The sequence below is a fragment of the Armigeres subalbatus genome, chromosome 3, assembly GCF_024139115.2.
Source record: "Armigeres subalbatus isolate Guangzhou_Male chromosome 3, GZ_Asu_2, whole genome shotgun sequence".
Lineage (NCBI taxonomy): Eukaryota > Metazoa > Arthropoda > Insecta > Diptera > Culicidae > Armigeres > Armigeres subalbatus.
In genome coordinates, this window is record NC_085141.1 from 395,110,389 (window position 1) to 395,132,920 (window position 22,532).

The 22,532-nt window shown below is 39.9% G+C and overlaps 1 protein-coding gene across 3 annotated transcripts in view; it reads left to right on the top strand.

The window, feature by feature from the left end:
- The window catches only part of LOC134223975 (prominin-1), a 32,848-nt gene extending 11,855 nt beyond the window's left edge, over nucleotides 1-20,993 (top strand). Inside the window, exons 2-9 of one of the 3 annotated variants that reach the window (XM_062703192.1) lie at nucleotides 17,413-17,509; nucleotides 17,578-17,740; nucleotides 17,821-17,891; nucleotides 17,954-18,189; nucleotides 18,255-18,538; nucleotides 18,592-20,314; nucleotides 20,370-20,468; nucleotides 20,780-20,993. In XM_062703192.1, coding sequence (XP_062559176.1) covers nucleotides 17,507-17,509; nucleotides 17,578-17,740; nucleotides 17,821-17,891; nucleotides 17,954-18,189; nucleotides 18,255-18,538; nucleotides 18,592-20,314; nucleotides 20,370-20,468; nucleotides 20,780-20,942 — 2,742 coding nt within the window. In that variant the 5' untranslated portion in view covers nucleotides 17,413-17,506 and the 3' untranslated portion in view covers nucleotides 20,943-20,993. Of the gene's footprint in view, nucleotides 1-17,412; nucleotides 17,510-17,577; nucleotides 17,741-17,820; nucleotides 17,892-17,953; nucleotides 18,190-18,254; nucleotides 18,539-18,591; nucleotides 20,315-20,369; nucleotides 20,469-20,584 lie in introns of all 3 variants that reach the window. The other 2 variants (XM_062703193.1, XM_062703194.1) reach the window with 2 other exon arrangements.
- The last annotated feature ends 1,539 nt before the right edge of the window (nucleotides 20,994-22,532 follow it).

Sequence of the window (22,532 nt, forward strand, 5' to 3'; positions counted from 1 at the left end):
CTGACCCGGCAGACGTTCTCCTGCATAGTCAAGCGAGAACGCGAGGTGTGAACTGTCCATGCAAAATTCTCATGCAAATCCTTATTCCATTATTTTACGATATCTCAATTTTATCTTTGATTTTCACATGAAAAATATCCTCCAAACCCGTCGGAGATTATACAGAATAGATTTGCTGAAGGACTGAAGAAAACCAAACCAGCCATTTCAAGTTAAGTGGATACGAACACAGACCAATTTATTTTTATGTATAGAGACTATGATATGGAAATGCTAATATCATCTTCCAAATTCGGACGTACATGTTCATGATAGCATTAGAGGCGAAAGTATAGAATTGATAGTTCCGTTAGGATACGGCAGGCATGAAGAATGTTTTTATAGAAGTCGATTTGAAAGCGAGCGGAGGGCAATATTTGTGATGGCATATATCGCACGACCTTCCTTCTGCCAAGCTCCCGTATGAAGGGGGAGGGAAGAATATCAGTGTGGAAGCTGATATATCTCCACTGGCAAAAGGAAGGTGGTTTGACTTGTTTGACAAACCCGTCGAAAACTAAAAGGAACTTATCTGTAGAAGGAATGAAGAAAATTTATCCACCCGTTTCTAGTTATGCGGGTACGAACACAGACCATTTGATTTGTATATACATACAGTGCACACTGTTTCCTTTTTGGGAAAACGTGATCGAAATTAAATAGACCAATAATAAAACATTTTAGGCCTATGGTTTCTTCGGCAAAGTTTTTCCATTGATTATTCTTGATTTTTTGAATGTATCTATTTTGTGATTAATCCCCCTAAAAGTGAGAAACGAAATTTATTTTTTTTATTATCCATTTTAAAAATTCGCTTTGTTTAGCAATGTTGTAGAGAATCTCATTAGAAAAAATGTTGCTGAAGACACTATAGGTCTATCTTTCAATTTCAATGGTCAAAATTGATTTTTAAATTAAATCGCACTAAAAATCACTTTTCTTTGAATAACTTTTTCAATCAATTTTCTACAATTTTCGTATATTCTACTTTGATCGCCATGAAAAAATCACGTTGTATAAAACATAATTGTTATCTTATATATGTGAAGAGATATTCAAGATTTTCTAACAAAAAGTGCCCTTTTTCTGTACAAAAAATCTACTAAACTTGCAAAATCTTGCAAACGAAACCACCTCCACATGAAACTATGAAGTAAACACTAATGCATCGAGGGAAAGCCGTTTGTCGCTCGCTGTCCCTTCCATGTTAAAACCTGTGATTAAAAAATGTGCCATATACTTTATGTTCCACGAAAATCTTTTTTTTCGCGGATATGTCACATAAACATCATATTTGTTCGATAATTCTATCATTTTCATATCTTTTTATGTGGATCGTTTATGTGGTCCGATGTGCCTTATAAATAACAGTTACTTATTCTTCAATTATATTTGCACATTGTACATATAGTGCTTATTATCCAAGTAATCCTCGCCTAATTCCTTTACGTAGTAACCAAATTTTTGAAAATATCAAAGTAGCCTTTATCTGATTGTAGCCGAGATTCAGAGTGTTTAACCAAAATACTTTTCTGCGCGACACAACACAAAAGTTAATTTCGTAAGCCAACGCTATGTTTTAGATAAGGCAGTAGTGAACAGAATTTTTTAATGTGACTAAATTTCCTGTGTATATGGTGAAAAAAAAACGTTTGAAACAATTTCGAAACATGACATCAACAAGTAAGTTTCATTACCTATCTAAATAATAGATATTAGATGTAGATTTGAGCCTGCAGGTGAACTCAAGTACCACGATTTATTCCGAGTATGGAAATGTGTTGAAGGAAACATGAAGGTAAAAGCCGATTATCTCGCTCTGGAGATAATGAATCATTTCAGTTTTGATGAAGCTGGAGATGTACGGTCAGAGATTTTGAAATGCTCTTTAAACTTAAGCAAATATTTTAAGAAGCTATGGAAGAAGTATTCGCGCGTAGAGGCTGAAGTATTGAAGTTGAAGTATTTTGATCAATATTTCGAATTGCCGCAATCCGTACTCACCCTACTTCCTTCGACTTCTAAAGGAATTGCCTTCAGTGAAAGTTCAGACTGCGTTAAAAGAAGGAAAACATCAGAAATAAGATCCAAGCACAACGCAGATGAATTATCATTTGCGACTTCAATGAAGCTACATGAAGAAGGTAGGAGGGTTGAGGCATCAATTTTGAACATCTGCACGCAGAGTAATCCGTCTCAAGCAACACACATGTTGAAATCATTGAAATGTGTCGCACAATCACTATGCGTTTCTTACACTCCAGACGAAGCTTTGGCGTTAGTTTGTGATGCTCAGCTCACAGTATCGCAATATAACAAGATGCGGCTAGGAGCTAAGATGCGGAATGCTAACTTATATCCGGCATACAAGAAAGTATTAGAAGCAAAAATAGATGTTATCCTGATAAGCAGTCGTTAACTATAGGCGAGACAAACATAGAAATAAAACTGCAAGCACTTCTTGACCATACGGTTGAACGAATTATGTTGACGACCAAAGATATTATACCTAACTTTTCAGATGAAGAATTGTTGAATTTGGTGTGTACGGTTAAGTACGGGTATGATGGCAGTGGTGACCATGCAGTATATAAGCAGAAATTTACAAATGATGATGGTGCTGCAACCGACAGCCAAATTTTTGCAACATCCATTGTCCCAATCAGCATTGTTGTTAATGAAAAATTGTTTTCCAAAACCCACGGCCTTCATCTACGAGGTTTTGCAGGCCGTTACATTTAGTATTTGCTAAAGAGACTGCAGCACTTATCAATGCCGAACAAGCTTCTTTGGATAGCCAAATTGCGCAGCTACAACCCTCGAAATTCCAGTGTTTTGGCCGTTCCGTACTCGTTAAGTATAACATGCTCATGACAATGGTTGACGGGAAAATATGCAATACCATAACGTCAACTTCATCGCAATGCTGCTACATTTGTGGCGCATCTCCGTCGCAAATGAATGATTTGAATGCAGTGTTGAAACGGAATGAAAATGAAGGAACCTTCCAGTTTGGTTTGTCGGTGCTTCATGCGTATATTCGGTTTTTCGAGTACTTTTTGCACTTGGCTTATCGTCTGGATATAAAGAAATGGCAAGCAAGAACAGCAGAACACAAGAAAACTGTATCGGAGAGGAAAACCATCATCCAATCGAAATTTAAAAAGGAAATGGGATTGATCGTCGACAAGCCTCGTTCTGGTGGATGCGGCAATAGCAACGACGGCAATACTGCCAGGCGCTTTGTGTACGATTGGGAGCAATCCGCACAGATCACTGAAATCAAACCTGAAGCAATATATCGATGTAAAATTATCCTTGAGACAATGGCTTCTGGTAATTTTCGACCACTCATGTTTGAGTTATTTTATGAACTGTTTTGTACTCGTTTCAGGTTGTAAAATTGATTCCGAAAAGTTTGAAGAATATGCCTTGCAAACTGCTCATATTCTCGTCGATCAATACGGATGGTACCCAATGCCAGCATCTGTGCATAAAATACTGGTTCATGGTGCAAAAGTAATTTCTTCTTTCCTTGTTCCTATTGGTCAACTAACGGAAGAGGCGTTAGAATCGCGAAATAAGGACATCAGAAACTACAGAGAAGATCATACCAGGAAGTTTTCAAGGGTGCAAACAAACACAGACCTCATACACCGGCTTTTAGAGACATCTGATCCATTGATCACGTCAATTCGAGGATTTCCGAAGAAAAAAGCATCTCTTTTGTCGGAAGATGCGAAAAAACTTTTGGTTTTATTTGATGATAGTACGAGAGAAGAAAGCGACAGCGACTGTAGTGATGATTAACTTTTTAGTATTATAACATGATTTTTTAATTGTGTAATTTAATAGTGAAATACCAAAATATGGAAATATAATAATAAAACAATTTCTATATATTTTACAAACCTTGAACGACCCCGAACAAGAAACAGCTCAATTGAACTAGTAAAAAATTGGTTCCGTTAATCTGGTGATAAACTGATTACGTTCATAGTTTTAACATGGAAGGGACAACGAGCGACAAATGATTTTCCCATGATTCGTTAGTGTTTACTTCATAGTTTCACGTGGAGGTGGTTTCGTTTGCAAGAATTTGCAAGTTTAGTAGATTTTTTGTACAGAAAAAGTTCACTTTTTGTTAGAAAATACTGAATATCTCTTCACATATAAGAGATAAAAAATATGTTTTTATAGCAAAACATGTATTTTTTCATGGCGATCAAAATTGTAGAACATACGAAAATTGTAGAAAATTGATTGAAAAAGTTATTCAAAGAAAAGTGATTTTTAGCGCGTTTTCATTTAAAAATCAATTTTGACCATTAAAATTGAAAGATAGACCTATAGTGTCTTCAGCAACATTTTTTCTAATAAGATTCTCTACAACATTGCTAAACAAAATGAATTTTTTAAATTGATAATAAAATTTTTTTTTTGTTTCTCACTTCTAGGGGGATTAATCACAAAATAGATACATCCAAAAAATCAAGAATATTCAACGGAAAAACTTTGCTAAAGAAACTACAGGTCTAAAATGCTTTTTTCTAGGTCAAAATAATTTCGATCACGTTTTTCCTTGAAAGGAAACAGTGTGCAGTGTAAAGTAGCTAACACTTAATATTCGACAATTTGATAATTTTGTGATGTAAACCAAATATTAGCATTTCTTGATGATTTCTTCTCAAATTCACAATTCCAATAAAATTAGGCGAGTAAATAAAAATAGTAACCCTATCCATATTGCTTTCGTTTTGTTCTATATAAGTCACTTGAGAAACTTTTAAATAACACTTCTGTAATGTCAATTATGGTATATGTATTAAATAAGGTATAAAAAAGTTTCATTGCAACAATAATAAATCCGCAAGCACAAAATTTTTACTCTAGCTTTATTTCATCGTTTGATTCAATAAACGATGAAACATAATGGAAATAGTTATCCAATTGATAATTTCGAACCTGCAGGTAAGTAATTTAATGCATTAACTATTAGCGAGTGAACCTAATTGACTTTTATCCAGGTAAGGATGAGGATTAGCCACGGATAATGTCGACTCCAAAAACAAAATCACCGGAGTTATCAACAGTACATTTTCGGAAATCCTGCAATCATCCTTGTAAAAGTGGCTGCTCTTCCGTGGAAATCAGAAGGATTACGGAAAGCTCACTGGATTCCAACGCCCTTAAAAACTGGAATTGTTCCTTTTCCACCGTTTTGGATTCCTAGTGTGCATGCAGAAAAAGCTGAGCATTATTTATATTTGGCATGATATCGAACACAGTATTAATAATAGGGTAAAGTGCCCAATAGTGGACCCCCAACCAATAATGGACCCTCCAGCCATTTTTGCATTATTACAGCATAATGTAAACATTTTGCTATGAAATTCCATCGGGAGAACCTACCTTACAGTTCTATGATTTGATTACATGCATGGAAAATGCTATGGAAAGTAAAAATAGATGATTTTTTACAATTCTATAAAAAATAAACACGAGAGTGTCCATTATAGGAATATTTTGGGGGGTCCATAATAGGGAAGAAGAACGTCCCGAAACGGAACATAAAAATCAAATGAAGTGTCGACTATAGGGAAGCAATTTCCTATTATGGACCCCCAGGGGGTCTACTATAGGGCGAATTCAGTCAGACTTTAAAATGTTAATTTCAACGAATAACGTTGAGTATTTGCGTGTTTCATGTACGTATCGTGAAGAGGAGATGCAGAGCTTGATATTAGATATCACGCAGAATTAATATTTTAAAAATTTCCACTCCTTATGCCAGGAAGAGCAAAATTTCGCTACTAGGGGGTCCACTATTGGGCATTTTACCCTAGAGTGAATAATCTTAATTTCAAGTTTAACTTGTTTTACTTATTTATCGAATCAATTAAAATTTGTTTAAATTAATTAATAACGATTGGTTCTGTCTTTCTTATTAATTCGTAAGTTGGTAAGCGGTTTCAAAATTACCTCAAAGTAACAGAGCATTATTTTATGAAGTGCTTATTTGGTTGCAAAATTGTTGATCCCTAACTAAATGTTTTTATTAAGTATTATTGCAACTTTAGTCGAAACATGAGAAAGAAAAACATGGGTGACAACACTATCACAAATTTACAACTAATTGTTCCTAACTAACTTAGATACAACTCATTTACAACCCATTTTAATATTTTTCTAATACTATGAAGTTGCATGTGTTACTTGGGTGGAGCTATTAACGTTTGAAATCTTACGTGATTTCGTGACGGTCTCGAATTTGGAAATTTTCATTTGCCACCCTGTATCCGAGTCTTCCCCTTAGACGTAGTCTACGTCAAAAGTAGACGCATTAAATGAACGATTAACGTTCGTAATTAAAACGTTTTTAGAACTATTCTGTCGGTACTTTCATATCAATCCCGATCCCTCCCCAGGCCATCTGCGAGTTGTGGTGCTTGCCTAGGATGTGGTGGGGTTTGACAGTGGACCCTGTTAAATTCCTATAAAAAGCTGCATGTATCCGCACGTAGGTCCCACCAAAGCGACCGTGTGTCGCCCAAAGCGCACAAACCCAAGTCCTGGTGTTAGGTGGGACGCTAAACAGCTCTGACACGACGGCCCTCAGACGAGACAGGAGGTTTGCGCAGGCCTAATAAGCCGCCTGGAAAACCAATAGTTACGAACAATATAAGAGATAATGCGACTCGAAATAATCGGCAGAGATCTAGGCAATAAATAAAAGATCACGATTGGAGGCTTGGAACATGGAACTGCAAGTCACTAGGTTTCGCAGGTTGCGACAGGATGATCTACGATGAATTACATGCCCGCAACTTCGACGTCGTGGCGCTGTAGGAGATTTGCTGGCCAGGACAGAAAGTGTGGAAAAGCGGGCATCGAGCGGCTACCTTCTACCAAAGCTGGAAACCGGCTTCATAGTGCTGGGTAAGATGCGCCAACGTGTGATTGGGTGGCAGCCAATCAACGCAAGGATGTGCAAGCTGAGGATTAAAGGCCGTTTCTTCAACTATAGCATTATCAACGTGCACTGCCCACACGAAGGGAGACCCGACGACGGGAAAGAAGCGTTCTACGCACAACTGGAGCAGACATACAATGGATGCCCACTGCGGGACGTCAAAATCGTCATCGGCGACATGAACGCACAGGTAGGAAGGGAGGAAATGTATAGACCGGTCATCAGACCGGATAGTCGCACACCGTATCGAATGACAACGGCCAACGAAGCACCTTCTTTCCCCGCAAAAATAATCACAAGGCCACATGGAGATCACCCAACCAAGAAACGGAAAACCAAATCGATCACGTCAAATCGACGGTAAATTCTTCTCCGATATCACGCACGTCCGCACTTACCGCAGTGCGAATATTGAAGCCGACCACTACCTCGTTGGGGTTAGGGACAAAAGGTCGAAAGGACAAAAGGTCGAAAGACAAAACGTCGAAAGACAAAAGGTCGAAGGGACAGATGGTCGAAAAGGACAAAAGGTCGAAAGGGACAAAAGGTCGAAAGGACAAAACGTCGAATGGGACAAAAGGTCGAAAGGGACAAAACGTCGAATGGGACAAAAGGCCGAAAGAAATAAAAGATCAATAAGATCAAAAGGCACAAAAGGTCGAAATAAACAAGAAACTGAAACGGGGAGATTCAATCCCGCACCAGAGTTGCCTTACACAATTTGCAAAACTCTGCTTTTTTATTTTTTAACAATTTTTAATAATTAAATAAAACTCATTCGATGAGTACAGATGGATGTTTGAGTTTTCAAAATGTAACTTCGTTCTCTCACAATAGCGCACGCCGCACATTAAATACACCGGCAGTCCCGTTACGCTGGGATATGGATACTCTGAAGTAGTGCGTAACGGTGTAAATCCGGTCATATCGCCAGGCTCGGTACAACACTGAAGCTGACAATATGACGTCCCTAACCCCGAATCCCAAGGTGTCAGGCGACCCGTGCTGAGGGGATGAATGGCCTGGGGGTGAAACAATTAGCCAGGCAGTTAACGGAGCCTGTAATGCTGGGTAGACACTTTTCGTGGTGCATTACGGAGTAAGATCTACCACACTGTGCTCTAGTTCTTACTATTCTTGTTAATACTTATGAGTGATGGTCGGAAGAGTATGGAACGACTATAATTTGCTTTTAGATGACCCATCTTTTGCTCCTTTTGGATGGAGTCAATGGAGTAAATTGTAAAAACGTAACTCAATCTTAGGCTGGTTTCGAAGCCGACGACATGAATCTCCAAGCTCCAGAGCACTGATTAATTAGGAAAGAAGCGGATACGAATTTGGTGGATCTGCTGAACCCTCTGACTGATTAGAGCTCTGTGTAAAGGTGAGATTCGGAAATGCCAAACGCAATGAAATCAGATCTCTATACAAAAACGAATTCGGAACTCATAAGAAAAAGCAAAAATATGTTTGAACTTCAGTACCGATGCATGGTCAAAATCAGTATTATCCCACTTATTGTTGAGCCGAAACTGATTGAGGGGCGCGCCTTTGAGAGTTGGTATAAGCCATTTTTCGAAGGGTATAAATAGCGGTACCTTAATCTAAAGAGGCCTCACATTAAGTTTGAGAAATATATGAATAAAAAATGACTACTTCATTTCTTCTCAATAGAAATTGAGCAGAAAGACATGCACTAAACAAATGACACGGGTATACTACAAAAGTTCAATGAAATGGACGCAGTGGTTCATCCCGAACAAAAAAAAAAATACACCGGCATGTATTGCGCATAAACCCCAAAATTTTATTCCCACCTTTGGGTTTCCGCGCCGAACACTCAGCGCCAGACTCGACGACAAGGAGATAGTGGTCAAGTTGGTACTCCTGATTTTTTGACAACTGATGTCGATTGGTTGGTGAGTGCACCGGTGTCAAAAAATAGAGCTTTTAGCTGAAAATTTAATTGTCAAATGCACATTTTGACAGCAATATAGATGTATGAGTGAATAAAATGTGCAAATGCTCTATCGCGGAAGCAGTCGATGAAGACAAGTGTCAATGGTTTCAGTGACGAAACGAAAAGTTTCAATGCAAAAAGCAATATTAAGGTTCCCCAAACACACGCGACGAGACAATCTTGACGTGATTCTATTGCCTGGCGACTGCGATTCTGTCGCCGTTGGTACGGAAGCGTAAATGGTGCATTGCGAGCATCCACCCAACGATAGAATCGTGGCATCAAGCTATCACTGTCCCGGCAATAAAATTGCTTAGGCCTGGGGGTGCCTTTACACACCGGTGTATTTTTAATGCGCGCACTTGCGTGGCTGCGGCGTGCACTATTTAGACAGATTGAAGTGACATTCAGAAAATCTAGATCTCCATCTATTATTTGCACTCATTCAATGATTTTAGGTGTTATTGTTAAAAATAGTGGAAAATAAAAAAGCAATTTTTTTGCCAACTGTATAGGACAATTCTGTTTCGTGCAATACAAGTTTTATTCATTTCTTAAATTAGCTATCTTTTTTTATCTCTAACAGAACTATCTAGATATTCATAATGTTGGTTTATAGTAATTACTCCTTCTTTGAAAATTGCTCATTCTTCAGCTTTGATTGATGAGATGAGTGTGTTATTTCTGCTTGAAAATAAATGCATTTAACAAATTCCTATAGAATACACCCAACTTGTTCTTTATCGACCTTTTGTCCCTTTAGATATTTTGTTCTTTTCGACCTTTTGTCTCTTTCGACATTTTTTCCTTTTCGACCTTTTGTCCTTTCGACCTTCTGTCCCTTTCGACGTTTTGTCTTTTCGACCTTTTGTCCTTTCGACCTTTTGTCTTTCGACCTTTTGTCTTTCGACCTTTTGTCCTTTCGACCTTTTGTCTTTCAACTTTTTGTCATAGATTCACCTCGTTGCAGTATGCCTGCGCTCAAAACTCTCGACGGTGTACAACACGCGTCGAAGACGGACGCCGCGGCTTAACATTGGGCGGCTACAAGACGCTAGACTAGCCCAAGAATACGCGCAGCAGCTGGAAGTGGCACTCCCAACGGAAGAGCAGCTAGGCGCAGCGTCTCTTGAAGATGAATCTATGACAAAAGGTCGAAAGACAAATAGTCGAAAGGACAAAAGGTCGAAAGACAAAAGGTCGAAAAGACAAAACGTCGAAAGGACAAAAGGTCGAAAGGACAAAAGGTCGAAAAGGACAAAAGATCGAAAGGGACAAAAGGTCGAAAAGAACAAAATGTCTAAAGGGACAAAAGATCGATAAATACCAAGTTGGGTGTACTCTAAAGGAATTTGTTAAATGCACTTATTTTCAAGCAGAAATAACACACTTATCTTATCAATCAAAGTTGAAGAATGAGCAATTTTCAAAGAAGGAGTAATTACTATAAACCAATATTATGAATATTCCGATAGTTCTGTTAGAGGTAAAAAAGATTGCTAATTTAAGAAATGAATTAAACTTGTATTTTGCGAGACAGAATTGTCCTATACAGTTTGCCAAAAAAATTGCTTTTTTATTTTCCACTATTTTTAACAATTGAACAAAAAATCATTGAATGAGTGCAAATAATAGATGGAGATCTAGATTTTCTAAATGTCACGTCAATCTGTCTAAATAGCGCACGCCGCAGCCACGCAAGTGCGCGCATTAAAAATACACCGGTGTGTAAAGGCTCCCCCAGGCCTAAGCAATTTTATTGCCGGGACGGTGACAGCTTGTTGCCACGATTCTATCGTTGGGTGGATGCTGGCAATGCTCCATTTACGCTTCCATACCAACGGCGACAGAATCGCAGTCGCCAGGCAATAGAATCGCGTCAAGATTATCTCGTCTCTTGTGTTTGGGGGAACCTCAATACATGCCGGTGTATTTAATGTGCGGCGTGCGCCATTGTGAGAGAACGAAGTGACATTTTGAAAACTCAAACATCCATCTGTACTCATTGAATGAGTTTTATTTAATTGTTAAAAATTGTAAGCAGAGCTTTGCCAATTGTGTAAGCATGGGCGTAGCCAGGATTTCGAGAAGGGGGGGCAACTTTTTTGGTCTTCTAAATCGTAGTTTTATAGTAGTTTTATAAAAACACATGAATATTAACACATGAAATTAAATTCAAACCAAATCGAAACAATAATGATTAAAACAACAATGGATTTAAAAATGCGTGATTCATTGCTCATCAGATATTTTTAAATAAAGTGAAAAAAATATTAACGAACTTAGTATTCAGAAAGAATATTAAATCGGCTATAACAATTATTATAAAAATCCTGCATTCTTCCATAAGTTTAAGAAAACTAGAACCATACATCTGACTTTCTAAACAAATCATCTTTGAAATAATATTTATTATAAAATAGGCAGAAAAATCAATATGCAAGTTTTCTCCAGAAATTCCTTCAACAACCGCTCCTGGCATTCTATCCGAAATTCTATCAGGGATTCTCTAGGAATGCCTCCAGAAACTTCTCCGGCACAGTCTTCAGGAATTCCACCATAAATTTTGCCGGGAATTGATCCGAAAATTCCACCATTATTTACTCCAAGAAAATCTTCACGAACTTCTTTATAAGTTCTGCAGAATTCCCTGCAATAATTCAAATAATTTCGTGCTGTTTCCCATAATTTTTAAGAATAAGAATATTCCGTGGAAATTCCACAGAATTGCCAGTAAACATTCCTGAGAATTTCACGAAAAATCTTCGAATTTCTTGTGTAAATTCCATAAAATTTTCCGTGAATTGTTTCGAATAATTTCTTGTGAAAATTTCAAAGAATTTCTCCAGGAATTCCACCGGAAATTTATACAGAAATTTTACCGAAAATGAAATCAACAATGGAATTTTCGGAGGAGTTCTTAGATTAATACGAAATTCCTTCCTGGAAATTTCTTCCTCCAGGAATTCTTTCAGGAGTTCCACCGGCATTTCCACCAAGAATTTTTCTAGGATTTCCTTCGAGAATTATTCCGGTAGTTCTATCGGCGGTTCCTATGAAAATTCTTCCGGGAACTGCGGCAGAATTGGAATATATTGAGGCTTCTTCAGGAATTTATATAGATTTTCCACCGGAAGCTCCTACGCGAATTTCTCTGCGAGAAGGGAGTTCTCCGGGAGGTCCTCTGAAAATTCTCCCGGGAGTTTCTTCAGAAATTCTTCCAGAAAATTCCTTCGAGAGTTCCTCCGGGAAGTCCACCAGCAATTCATCCGGGAGTTTCTCCGGAAATTCCTCCGGGAGTTCCTCAGGAGAGGGAGTTCTTCAGAAATGAAGCTGGAAATTCCTGCCGAAGTTCTTCGGATAGTTTCTCTGGGAGCTCATCCGGGAGGTCCTCTAGGAAGTCTTCTAGGAGTTCCTCCTGAAATTCCTCCGGGAGTTCTTACGATAGATCTTACGGGAGCTCCTCCGGCAATTCCTTCGGGAAATCCACCAGCAGTTTCTACGAGAATCTCTCCGGGAGTTTCACCTGTAGTTTCTCCGGGTGTTACTCTGAAAAGAAAGAGTAATTTCCGGAGGAACTCTCGGGGATTTTCTATAGGAATTTCTGGAGAAATCAGAGGAATTCTCGGAGGAACTGCCGGTGGAACTTTTGAAGGAATTTATTGAAGAATTACAGGAAGAATTTCCGGAGGAAATCTTGGAAGAACTCTCGTAAGAATTCTAGGATGAACTCCCAAAGGAACTTCCGTAAGAATTCCAGGAGGAACTCCTGGAAGAATTCTTAAAAGAACCTCCCGGAGGAACTCCCGTAAGAACTCCCAGAGAAATTCTCCGAGGAACTTCTGGAGGAATTTGTAGATAAATGCCTAAAGAAATGCTAAATGAATTCCAGGAAGAAAGCCTGATTGAATTCCCGAAGGAACTACTGGTGGAACTTCAGAGGATCATCCGGTGGAATGCCCTAGAGGAAGAGAAAAAATATTTCTGATGGAACTTCCGAAATCCTATTTCCCGTGAAATTCCTGCCAATTATCGTCCAGGAATTCCCTGTGAAGTTCCTGGAGGTATTACCGGAGAATTTCTTGGAAAAACTCCTGGAAGAACTCCTGGAGGAACTCCCACAAGCACTTCCGGAGGAATTCCCACATGGAAGTCCTGAAATAATTCTTAGAGAAGTTCCTAAAGGAATTTCCGACAAAAAATCTGAAGGAATTTCCTGAAAAATACCAGGAGGAATTAATGTAGAAATTCCCAGATGAAATCCTGAAAGTATTCCCACATTAATTGCTGAAGAAAATCTCTGCGGATTGTTCCGAAGAAATTTCTGGAAGAACGCTTGGCAGATATCCGAGTAAAATCCGAGTGAAGTCCGGAAGGAATTCTAGTACACTTCCGCGGAAAATCTCCCGGAGAAATTCCTGAAGGAATTCCTGGAGAAGTACCTGAAGAAACTCCCGAAAAAATACCTGTAAGAATTTCTGGGGAAATACTTGGACGAATACCAGGAGAAATTCATGAAGATATTTCTAGAGGATTTCTTGAAGGATATTCTGAAGTAATTGCGAAAATAATTCCAGATTGGAATGCTAGATGATTTCGCTATTGAATGTTTGAAGGTATTCCCGGAAAATTTCCTGGAAGTAATCCCGTAGGAATTAAAGGAAGAGTTCCGAGAGGAATGCCCCGAGAAGTTCCTAGAAGAATTTCCGAAGGAATTTCTTATAGATTTACAAGTGAAATTATGGAAATTATGGAGCTAAATCGGAGGATTTCCGTCAGAAATTTTTGAAGAAACTTCTGGTAGAATTTTGGGAAGAAATTCCGTATGTATTGTTGCGGGAGCTAATGGCTGGTGGCTTCGAACCGATGCTTACAGCAAATAAAATACATGATTGTAATTTATTAGCTAAAAAGCTGAAATAATATATTTATTGATAGTTATTTACATAATTAGAAATAATGTATAACTCACAATTTCGGTGATTTGTCTGAAGCCGATTGCCTCCTTGCCAACAGAACCTCCACACTCGCTAAACAAGAGGTTTTTTTTGTTATTCCTTACACATCTAAGTTAGTTGATTTATAGCTAGGGGTGAGTATTATGCAATGAGGTGCGAAATGTAACATGTATTCTTGACGGAACTCTCAAATGCATGCCTGAAGGAAATGCCGGATTCTTCCTGAAGAGAGAATAGCCGAAGAAATATCTAGAAGTAAATCTTGGAGAGAAGAAAAGATATCTTCAAGGAATTTCCTCGTGAATTTCCTAAAGAAATTTAGTGGGGGGTTTCTAGATAAGGAGGAATTACAATTACATGAGAAGGATTTTCGAACGATTTTCAGAGGAATTTGTGGATAACTTTCCGGAGGAATTTAGAAGTTCCCAGGGAGCTTCTAGAAGGATTTCAAGGAGAATTTTGAGCCCGAAATGTTTCGAGTTGTTTTGAACTTTCATATATTATGGATCCTGGATGCCCTAATAAAGCCTGTCCATGTTAAATCTCGGACATCCATCTTCCAATACGAGTTTTAAAAATAATTACAAATCACTTCTTGACGGAACTCTCGAATGCATGCCTGAAGGAAATGCCGGATTCTTCCTGAAGAGAGAATAGCCGAAGAAATATCTAGAAGTAAATCTTGGAGAGAAGAAAAGATATCTTCAAGGAATTTCCTCGTGAATTTCCTAAAGAAATTTAGTGGGGGGTTTCTAGATAAGGAGGAATTACAATTACATGAGAAGGATTTTCGAACGATTTTCAGAGGAATTTGTGGATAACTTTCCGGAGGAATTTAGAAGTTCCCAGGGGAGCTTCTAGAAGGATTTCAAGGAGAATTTTTGAGCCCGAAATGTTTCGAGTTGTTTTGAACTTTCATATATTATGGATCCTGGATGCCCTAATAAAGCCTGTCCATGTTAAATCTCGGACATCCATCTTCCAATGCGATTTTTGAAAATAATTACAAATCACTGAGACGATCCATTTACATGATAGCTAAATCTTTTCGCATTATATGATATTTTCAGCATGTTTCAGTTGTCGTCTAAGTTACTAAAAAGGCAATAAATCATTTGGACATTATCCAAGTGTCCGAAATATAACGTGGACAGGCTTTAAGTTTTGGGAATTTTTTGAATTTCAACCACCTATTTCTGTATATGATTGGATCGTAAAGTGCACATGTTTGAGGGAATTCATTTCAGTACCCGTTCAATCTTTCCACAATTTAGGGGGGGGGGGGGCGACGGCCCTCCCCCTGCCCCCCCTTGGCTACGCCCATGTGTGTAAGGCAACTCTGGTGCGGGATTGATTCTCCCCTTTTCAGTTTTTTGTCTATTTCGACCTGTTTTGCCTTTTGATTTTATTAATCTTTTATTTCTTTCGGCCTTTTGTCCCATTCGACGTTTTGTCTTTCGACGTTTTATCTTTCGACCTTTTGTCCTTTTGACCTTTTGTCTTTCGACCTTTTGTCCCTAACCCCTTGAAGATGGCTGGAGAGATATTCGATCCGCCATATTGGTAGCACCGCAACCGCTGCACTTGGCACGGTGCCCCTGGATCAGAGAAACGACTGGTATGATGGCGAATGTGAGAAGAATGCAGCATGGGCGAGATTGCTGCAACACCGCACGAGGGCGAACGAGGCACGATATAAACAGGCGCGGAACAGACAAAACTCGATTTTCCGGAGGAAAAAGCGTCAGCAGGAAGATCGAGACCGTGAAGAGACGGATCAGCTGTACCGCGCTAATAACACACGATAACTGTCCCATCTACAAAAAGGGCGACAAGCTGGATTGTAGCAACTTCCGCGCAATCACATTGCTGAATGCCGCCTATAAGGTACTCTCCCATATTTTATGCCGTCGACTAGCACCAATTGCAAGGGAGTTCGTGGGGCAGTACCAGGCGGGTTTTATGGGCGAACGCTCCACCACGGACCAGGTGTTCGCCATTCGCCAAGTACTGCAGAAATGCCGCGAATACAACGTGCCCACACATATCTATTCATCGACTTCAAAGCCGCATATGATACAATCGATCGGGACCAGCTATGGCAGCTAATGCACGAACACAGATTTCCGGATAAACTGACATGGTTGATCAAAGCGACGATGGATCGGGTGATGTGCGTAGCTCGAGTTTCAGGGGCATTCTCGAGTCCCTTCGAAACCCGCAGAGGGTTACGCCAAGGGGATGGTCTTTCGCGTCTGCTATTCAACATCGCTTTGGAAGGGGTAATACGAAGAGCAGGGATTAATACGAGTGGTACAATTTTCAATAAGTCCGTCCAGCTTATTGGCTTCGCCGACGACATAGATATTATGGCACGTAACTTTGAGAGGATGGAGGAAGCCTACATCAGACTGAAGAGGGAAGCCAAGCGGATCGGACTAGTCATCAACACGTCGAAGACGAAGTACATGATAGGAAGAGGTTCAAGAGAAGACAATGTGAGCCACCCACCGCGAGTTTGCATCGGTGGTGACGAAATCGAGATGGTAGAAGAATTTGTGTACTTGGGTTCGCGTAGTGGCTGGAAATCGTACATACTTTGGACTCCGCAAGACGCTCCGATCGAATAGAGTTCGTCGCCGTACCAAACTGACAATCTACAAAACGCTCATTAGACCGGTAGTCCTCTACGGACACGAGACCTGAACGATGCTCATGGAGGACCAACGCGCACTTGGAGTTTTCGAAAGGAAAGTGCTGCGTACCATCTATGGTGTGATGCAGATGGCGGACGGTACGTGGAGGAGGCGAATGAACCACGAGTTGTATGAGCTGCTGGGAGAACCATCCATCGTTCACACCGCGAAAATCGGACGACTGCGATGGGCCGGGCACGCAGTCAGAATGTCGGACAGTAACCCGGTGAAAATGGTTCTCGACAACGGTCCAAGGAGGCGAGGTGCGCAGCGGGCAAGGTGGATCGATCAGGTGGAAGATGACTTGCGGACCCTCCGTAGACTGCGTGGTTGGCGACGTGTAGCCATGGACCGAGCCGAATGGAGAAGACTCTTATATACCGCACAGGCCACTTCGGCCTTAGTCTGAATAAATAATAATAATAATTGAATTCCACTATCACCATTTTTACTACTCCAGCGTTTTTAGAATTGTTAAGAAACATTGCGCTATTTATTGAGAAAATTGACTATTTTCACCGGTGTTCCGTTGGTCCGGATCTTTCGGAGGACCAGCAGAACATCCATTGGACTTAAAAAATGTCCTCAATGAGAGTTTATATCCCCTTTATTATTTTCCCTAGAAAACCACGTTGATATCATTTGAACTGGCTTCATTATAACGGATTTTTGTTGTACTTTTTACAACACGCGAGTTCTCGTGTTATGAAAGTTGAAGAGAGTTGCGGAAGGTTAAATAAAAATAAATGTATCGGCCTTATTGAATTTGTATTTCTTTTTCAGATTGTACTATTGTATTCGCACAACTGTATAATGGAAAGCCAAATGACAACGCCGCACCATACCGCACCTGCGTGAGTCATACTGCCATTAGAATATGGTAAATAAGTACTACATACTAGCAACAAGTTCAAATATTCAATGTCTTGTATAATTCGAATCTTCAAGGATCCACCAACACAAAGCCTCCCAAGGCCTGCACAGGATTTCCCCGAGCCGACTCCTACAGATGCGTACATCATCCCAACGCTGGGACTTCACGAGGGGACCTTTGTGTTCTCCTACCTGTCAACATTCCTCTCCTATATAACGCCGTATGATCTCCCAGTAGGTAAGTATTTCTGTTGCTACATTCTCTTCCAGATGCAGCGACCACACCTTTATAGGTTCCCAAAAAACAATCGATTCAAGTCTATTGTGTTTTAGAGCTTCTGCGAGATGCCTTCCATGCGAGAGTATCTTTTCTGCAACTGATCATGGAGGTATGTATAAGACAATCTTCATATGTACTGCTTAAAAATATATTCAACCATTTAAATTACAGGCACTGAAAGTAGAGTCAGGCTACATTTGTCTGATTGCGATATTCTTCCTGGTTTCTTTGATCCCGCTATGCTACACGATAGCGTGGGGTTGTTCGAAAACTGCGGACGACGACATCAATCCGGGACCGACAGTGGACGCTGTTATCCACGCCGAAGAGCTTTCACTGGAAGAATCTCTGCAGTGCCGAAGGAGCTTCCTTGGTCTGATGTTACAGATTATAATTCTACTGTTGATGTAGGCCAAGATTGTGAATGATATAGAAACAGAATGATTGTTGACATATAAATTCATATTTTCAGTGCAAGTATAATTGCCATGTTCATAACGAATGAACAGATTGCCTCTGCGATTGATCAGACACCGATCGTAGTGCGATCCTCGCTGATCGATGTGGAGACATTTCTCAAAGACACGGAACAGCAAATTTCCTTTCTGTTGTTTGAAGGATTGGCTACGGCTGTGGACAGGATTAGGAGTGATATGAATGATTTAGATAAGCTACTAGGAGAACCGATTCAAAACCATCTGTCGCTGTTTACTGGAATTGACATTATTTTCGAGTCAATTATGGATATTGGCACAAGTAAGTTTTGTTTGCGGTTCTTGATTTTTTCTATATAAATAATATGTTTGCAGGTAGCAATAATCTATTCCGGAGGATTTCTCTTCTTCAAGAGACCCTTGCCAGAGCTGCAAAAATCTCGTACGAAGCTGAATACCGACTGGACGAACTACAAATACAGTTATCTGTCCTACAACGGCAATGTACGTATCGAGATCGACCTCTTTGCGATACATTGAAGATTAAGAACTTTGAGGAATCGGGTCTAATAGAAAAGATACGAAAGCTACAAAATGAACCCGTTCTAGCTAAGCTGATGTCCATGGGAGAAGCGGGCAAGAACAGCACGATGAAGACGTTGACGCAGGAGTTAACGCTGGCTCGGTCTATATTCAGAAATTATAAAACGGACCTGAAAAATGCAACCGCGCCTTCCAAAGAACACATTGAAAGTTATTTGGAGGGTTTGAGCAATACAACGCTGCTATCGACAAATACATTTTCCAACTCTTTGAATGCTCTTGTAGTAGAAGTGACAAAGACGGCAAACTTTTCTGACTCATTTTTCGACTATTATCGTGAAGTGGGAGCCATTTTGTGGTTAACTGGATTAACAGCTACTGTTTGCACTTTGCTAGTTACGCTTATATTGTTGGCTGCTCTGAGCTGTGGATGTTGCCATTCCGATAATAAAGCAGGTTTGACATTGGTATTTGGAGCGATAGTTATTTGTTTATCAAGTATTGCATTGTCAGGATTTGCCATGATTGAAATGCTTCTAGGCGCTCACGGCCAAGTGTTTATCTGCAATCCTCTGTACGATGAACCTAATTACACCATTCTCGGGAAACTTATTGATAAGCCAGGTTTGATTTACCCAGTCGAACCACAAAACGGAATAATCGACGAGGTATTGCGGTCAGTTGATCCAAATAAAACATTTTCCGTGAACATATCGCTAGCAAATGCGATAAACGAATGTCAACGCCAGAAAGGCACGTTCTCTACATTCCAATTAGATACTCTATTGAACATCTCGTCAATCATGGATTGCCACAGTTATCCACACCTGGATCATGCAATCGATGAACTGGGAGCCACAGAAATTCCCTTTATTGGGTTTACCAACCAAATTCAATCGACTTTGGAAGGCATGTTGACCGACTCTGACATCAATTTGGCAACATTTCGGATGGACTTGACACAGCTTTCGCCAGATAAAGACGTTGTGACCTTTATTGATCAACTGCAACGAGTTTCTGCACAGATCCAGGACGTGGCTACGTCGTCCAGAATGACCACGCTTGGTAGTAGGGCGAAGAGGTTGCAGACTTCACTTTTAGTACCCCTTGAGCAGCTTCGTGGGGATATCGTCTATCATCTGACGGCACTAGAATTCCAGTTATCTCCATGGGCAAATCAAGTTAACAAGAGTCTAATTCATTTAAAGAGTGCTCAATCATACTTGGATGCTGAATCGGCGGAAATATGTCACAACAAAAGTGAGCAGTTTCGAAGCAGATTGAAAGGCCATTTTGAATCTTACCGGAATCACACACATGTGATTTTGAGCGACAAGTGCGCAAGCTGCAGGCCTCTATTCGACATATTCGACGCAATGAGAATGCTTTTCTGCCATCACATCATGGACCCAATGAACGGACTATGGTTCTCGTCATTTGTTTGTCTGTTTCTGTGGGCAATTGCAACTCCCGTTTCGTTAATGATGTCCACCACCTATAGGCGACTGGAGATGCTTTCCGGAAAGCTTCAGCACTCTAATAGCAATTACTATGGGTGAGATAAAGTCGAGCTTGCAATCCGAATAACCGTCAACCCACTCTGTTTTCAGGAACGAAGGTTCTACGCGATCTGATCCACGTCTTCAACTGCCACCACATCAACAACAGCCTCCTCATCTTGACCCATCCGGTCATTGGTCCATCCAAAGGTAACTTTCACACTCTTCTACATCATTCCACGGCCTCATTGCCATGCGCTGAACTAATTCAAAATTCCAACCTCTCTTCCCAACCCGCAAACAAAATTGGCACTTTCGCCCAATAGATCACATTTGACCTCATCCGGTACATCGGTAAACGTGCTTCCGGATATTGATAGGTCCAATTGGTAACCCTCAGCCAATTCCAACCGTCATCTCACCTCGCTCGTTCACGCCGATCAACATTCAGAGAAATCATCGATCCTTGTCTTGTGTCCCTTGTTTTTTTTCTTTTTCTTTGTTTTCGATCCCCACCGCAGATCCATTTCGGTGCACATTGCTGCCGCCAAGGAAAGCTGCACTGACGACGATATCATTGCAGACGATGTGGACGCCTATCGCGACGGCGAAGTCGTCATCGAGTATATAGAGCTTCAGTTTGACGACGGAGACCCGACCAAGTTTCGGGAGTGTTTGATCTGATTTTTTTTTGTACTATTCTATTGCATAATGGTATGTTTAATAAAAACTCAAAAGATAAAAAGTGATGCAACTTGGATTGCTTCGAATGTCCACAGTGCTGGAGGTGAATGCTACCAGGAGCGATAAGAACAAATTGGAGCAGCGGTTCTCAATCCGCGGCTCTCACGAGCTGTTCGTTATTTCTATCCAGTTTAAATCTTTACTATGTGTCTTTACTGTTATCTTCGGGCAATATGTTTTCCGACAATAGTAACTAGCATAATATATCAAGATTGAGTTAAATATTTATAGCATGACTGGTTCAAGTAAATTAGTTGTTAGTGTGGAAATGGAAAAAAAATCGAATGTGCTATTATCTATATACTGAATTTCCACCGGCGGTGTGTCGTCTGTCTTTTTCCGTCTATCATTAAAATGAATTATTGGCAGTGGCTGATTTTCTACCCACCGCTGTCACATCCAGGCGCTATAGTATATGCGCAAAATAGCCAGCAAGAGTTAACCGCCAGAAATTTGTATGGCGAAAGTCATCTAACGCGGGTTTTCTCAAAATAAGAAACTTTTCATGAAAAACTATTTGGTACCGATTATGTAGGATGGTGTCCGCTACCATGCCTACCAAATATTTTTTTGATGAAAGTGCTTAATTTTGAAAAATCGAACCTTAGATGCCTTTCGCCATACTGATTTCAGAAAGTTAACTCCTAGTGTGCCGCTGTAAGCATGCTCAAAGCAGGCGATTCATTGTGACTGAGTAATATTACAAACACTCATTCAAGAAATGCGGATTTATGTAGTGGTTTGTTGCCAATTTTTCTTCCTCCACATCACGGGACGAGTAATGGCGCTTGAGCCAAGGCATATTAGCCAGGGCATAGATTAAATACATTCCCTAGAAGAAGAACACAAAGGAGAAAGGAGTGATGAAAACTTTCTTAGCAAAATCACTCCCAACGTCTTAAAAACATTATGTTATCATTTGCTTGTAGTGATGATTCCTATAAATCATTCCTCCCTACTTTCCAACTCTTTGACATTTATGAGGACATTGGTGAGTCGCTGTCCTCTTGTTAATTAGATATCATATCATCATTTCCTTCCCCCTTCATTTTAACGGAACAGGTGGGCCTGGTCGACAATGGTAGTTTTCATGCTTTCTCATTTTGGACCTTTAATTAGATTGCTATTAACTCCCAAATAGCTTTCCATAAGCAATTTGAGTAAAGATGATAAAGACATACATGAAAGAAAAAATATATATGTACATTAGACCTGTTCACCATTTTCAAAAGTATTTCAGATTCAAAGTGCCACCCCTCTATTTCAATAAGTATCTTAAATGGAGTCTCCTGACCAATTTTCAGCCAAATCCATGGAGATTTAGAGGTGCATCAAACGAGATTTGTGATTTTTCAGAATTTTTCTTAAAATATCATCTGAACGCATCAATTTAACTCCACATAATAAAAGGATTAGTCGTTGATAGCTTCTTTAGACTATTATCTACCACTTTGTCATTGATACTAGGATGTTTAGAGGGCATATTCTATGACTTTTTATTAGATTTAGCTGAAAAAATGCCTTAAAACC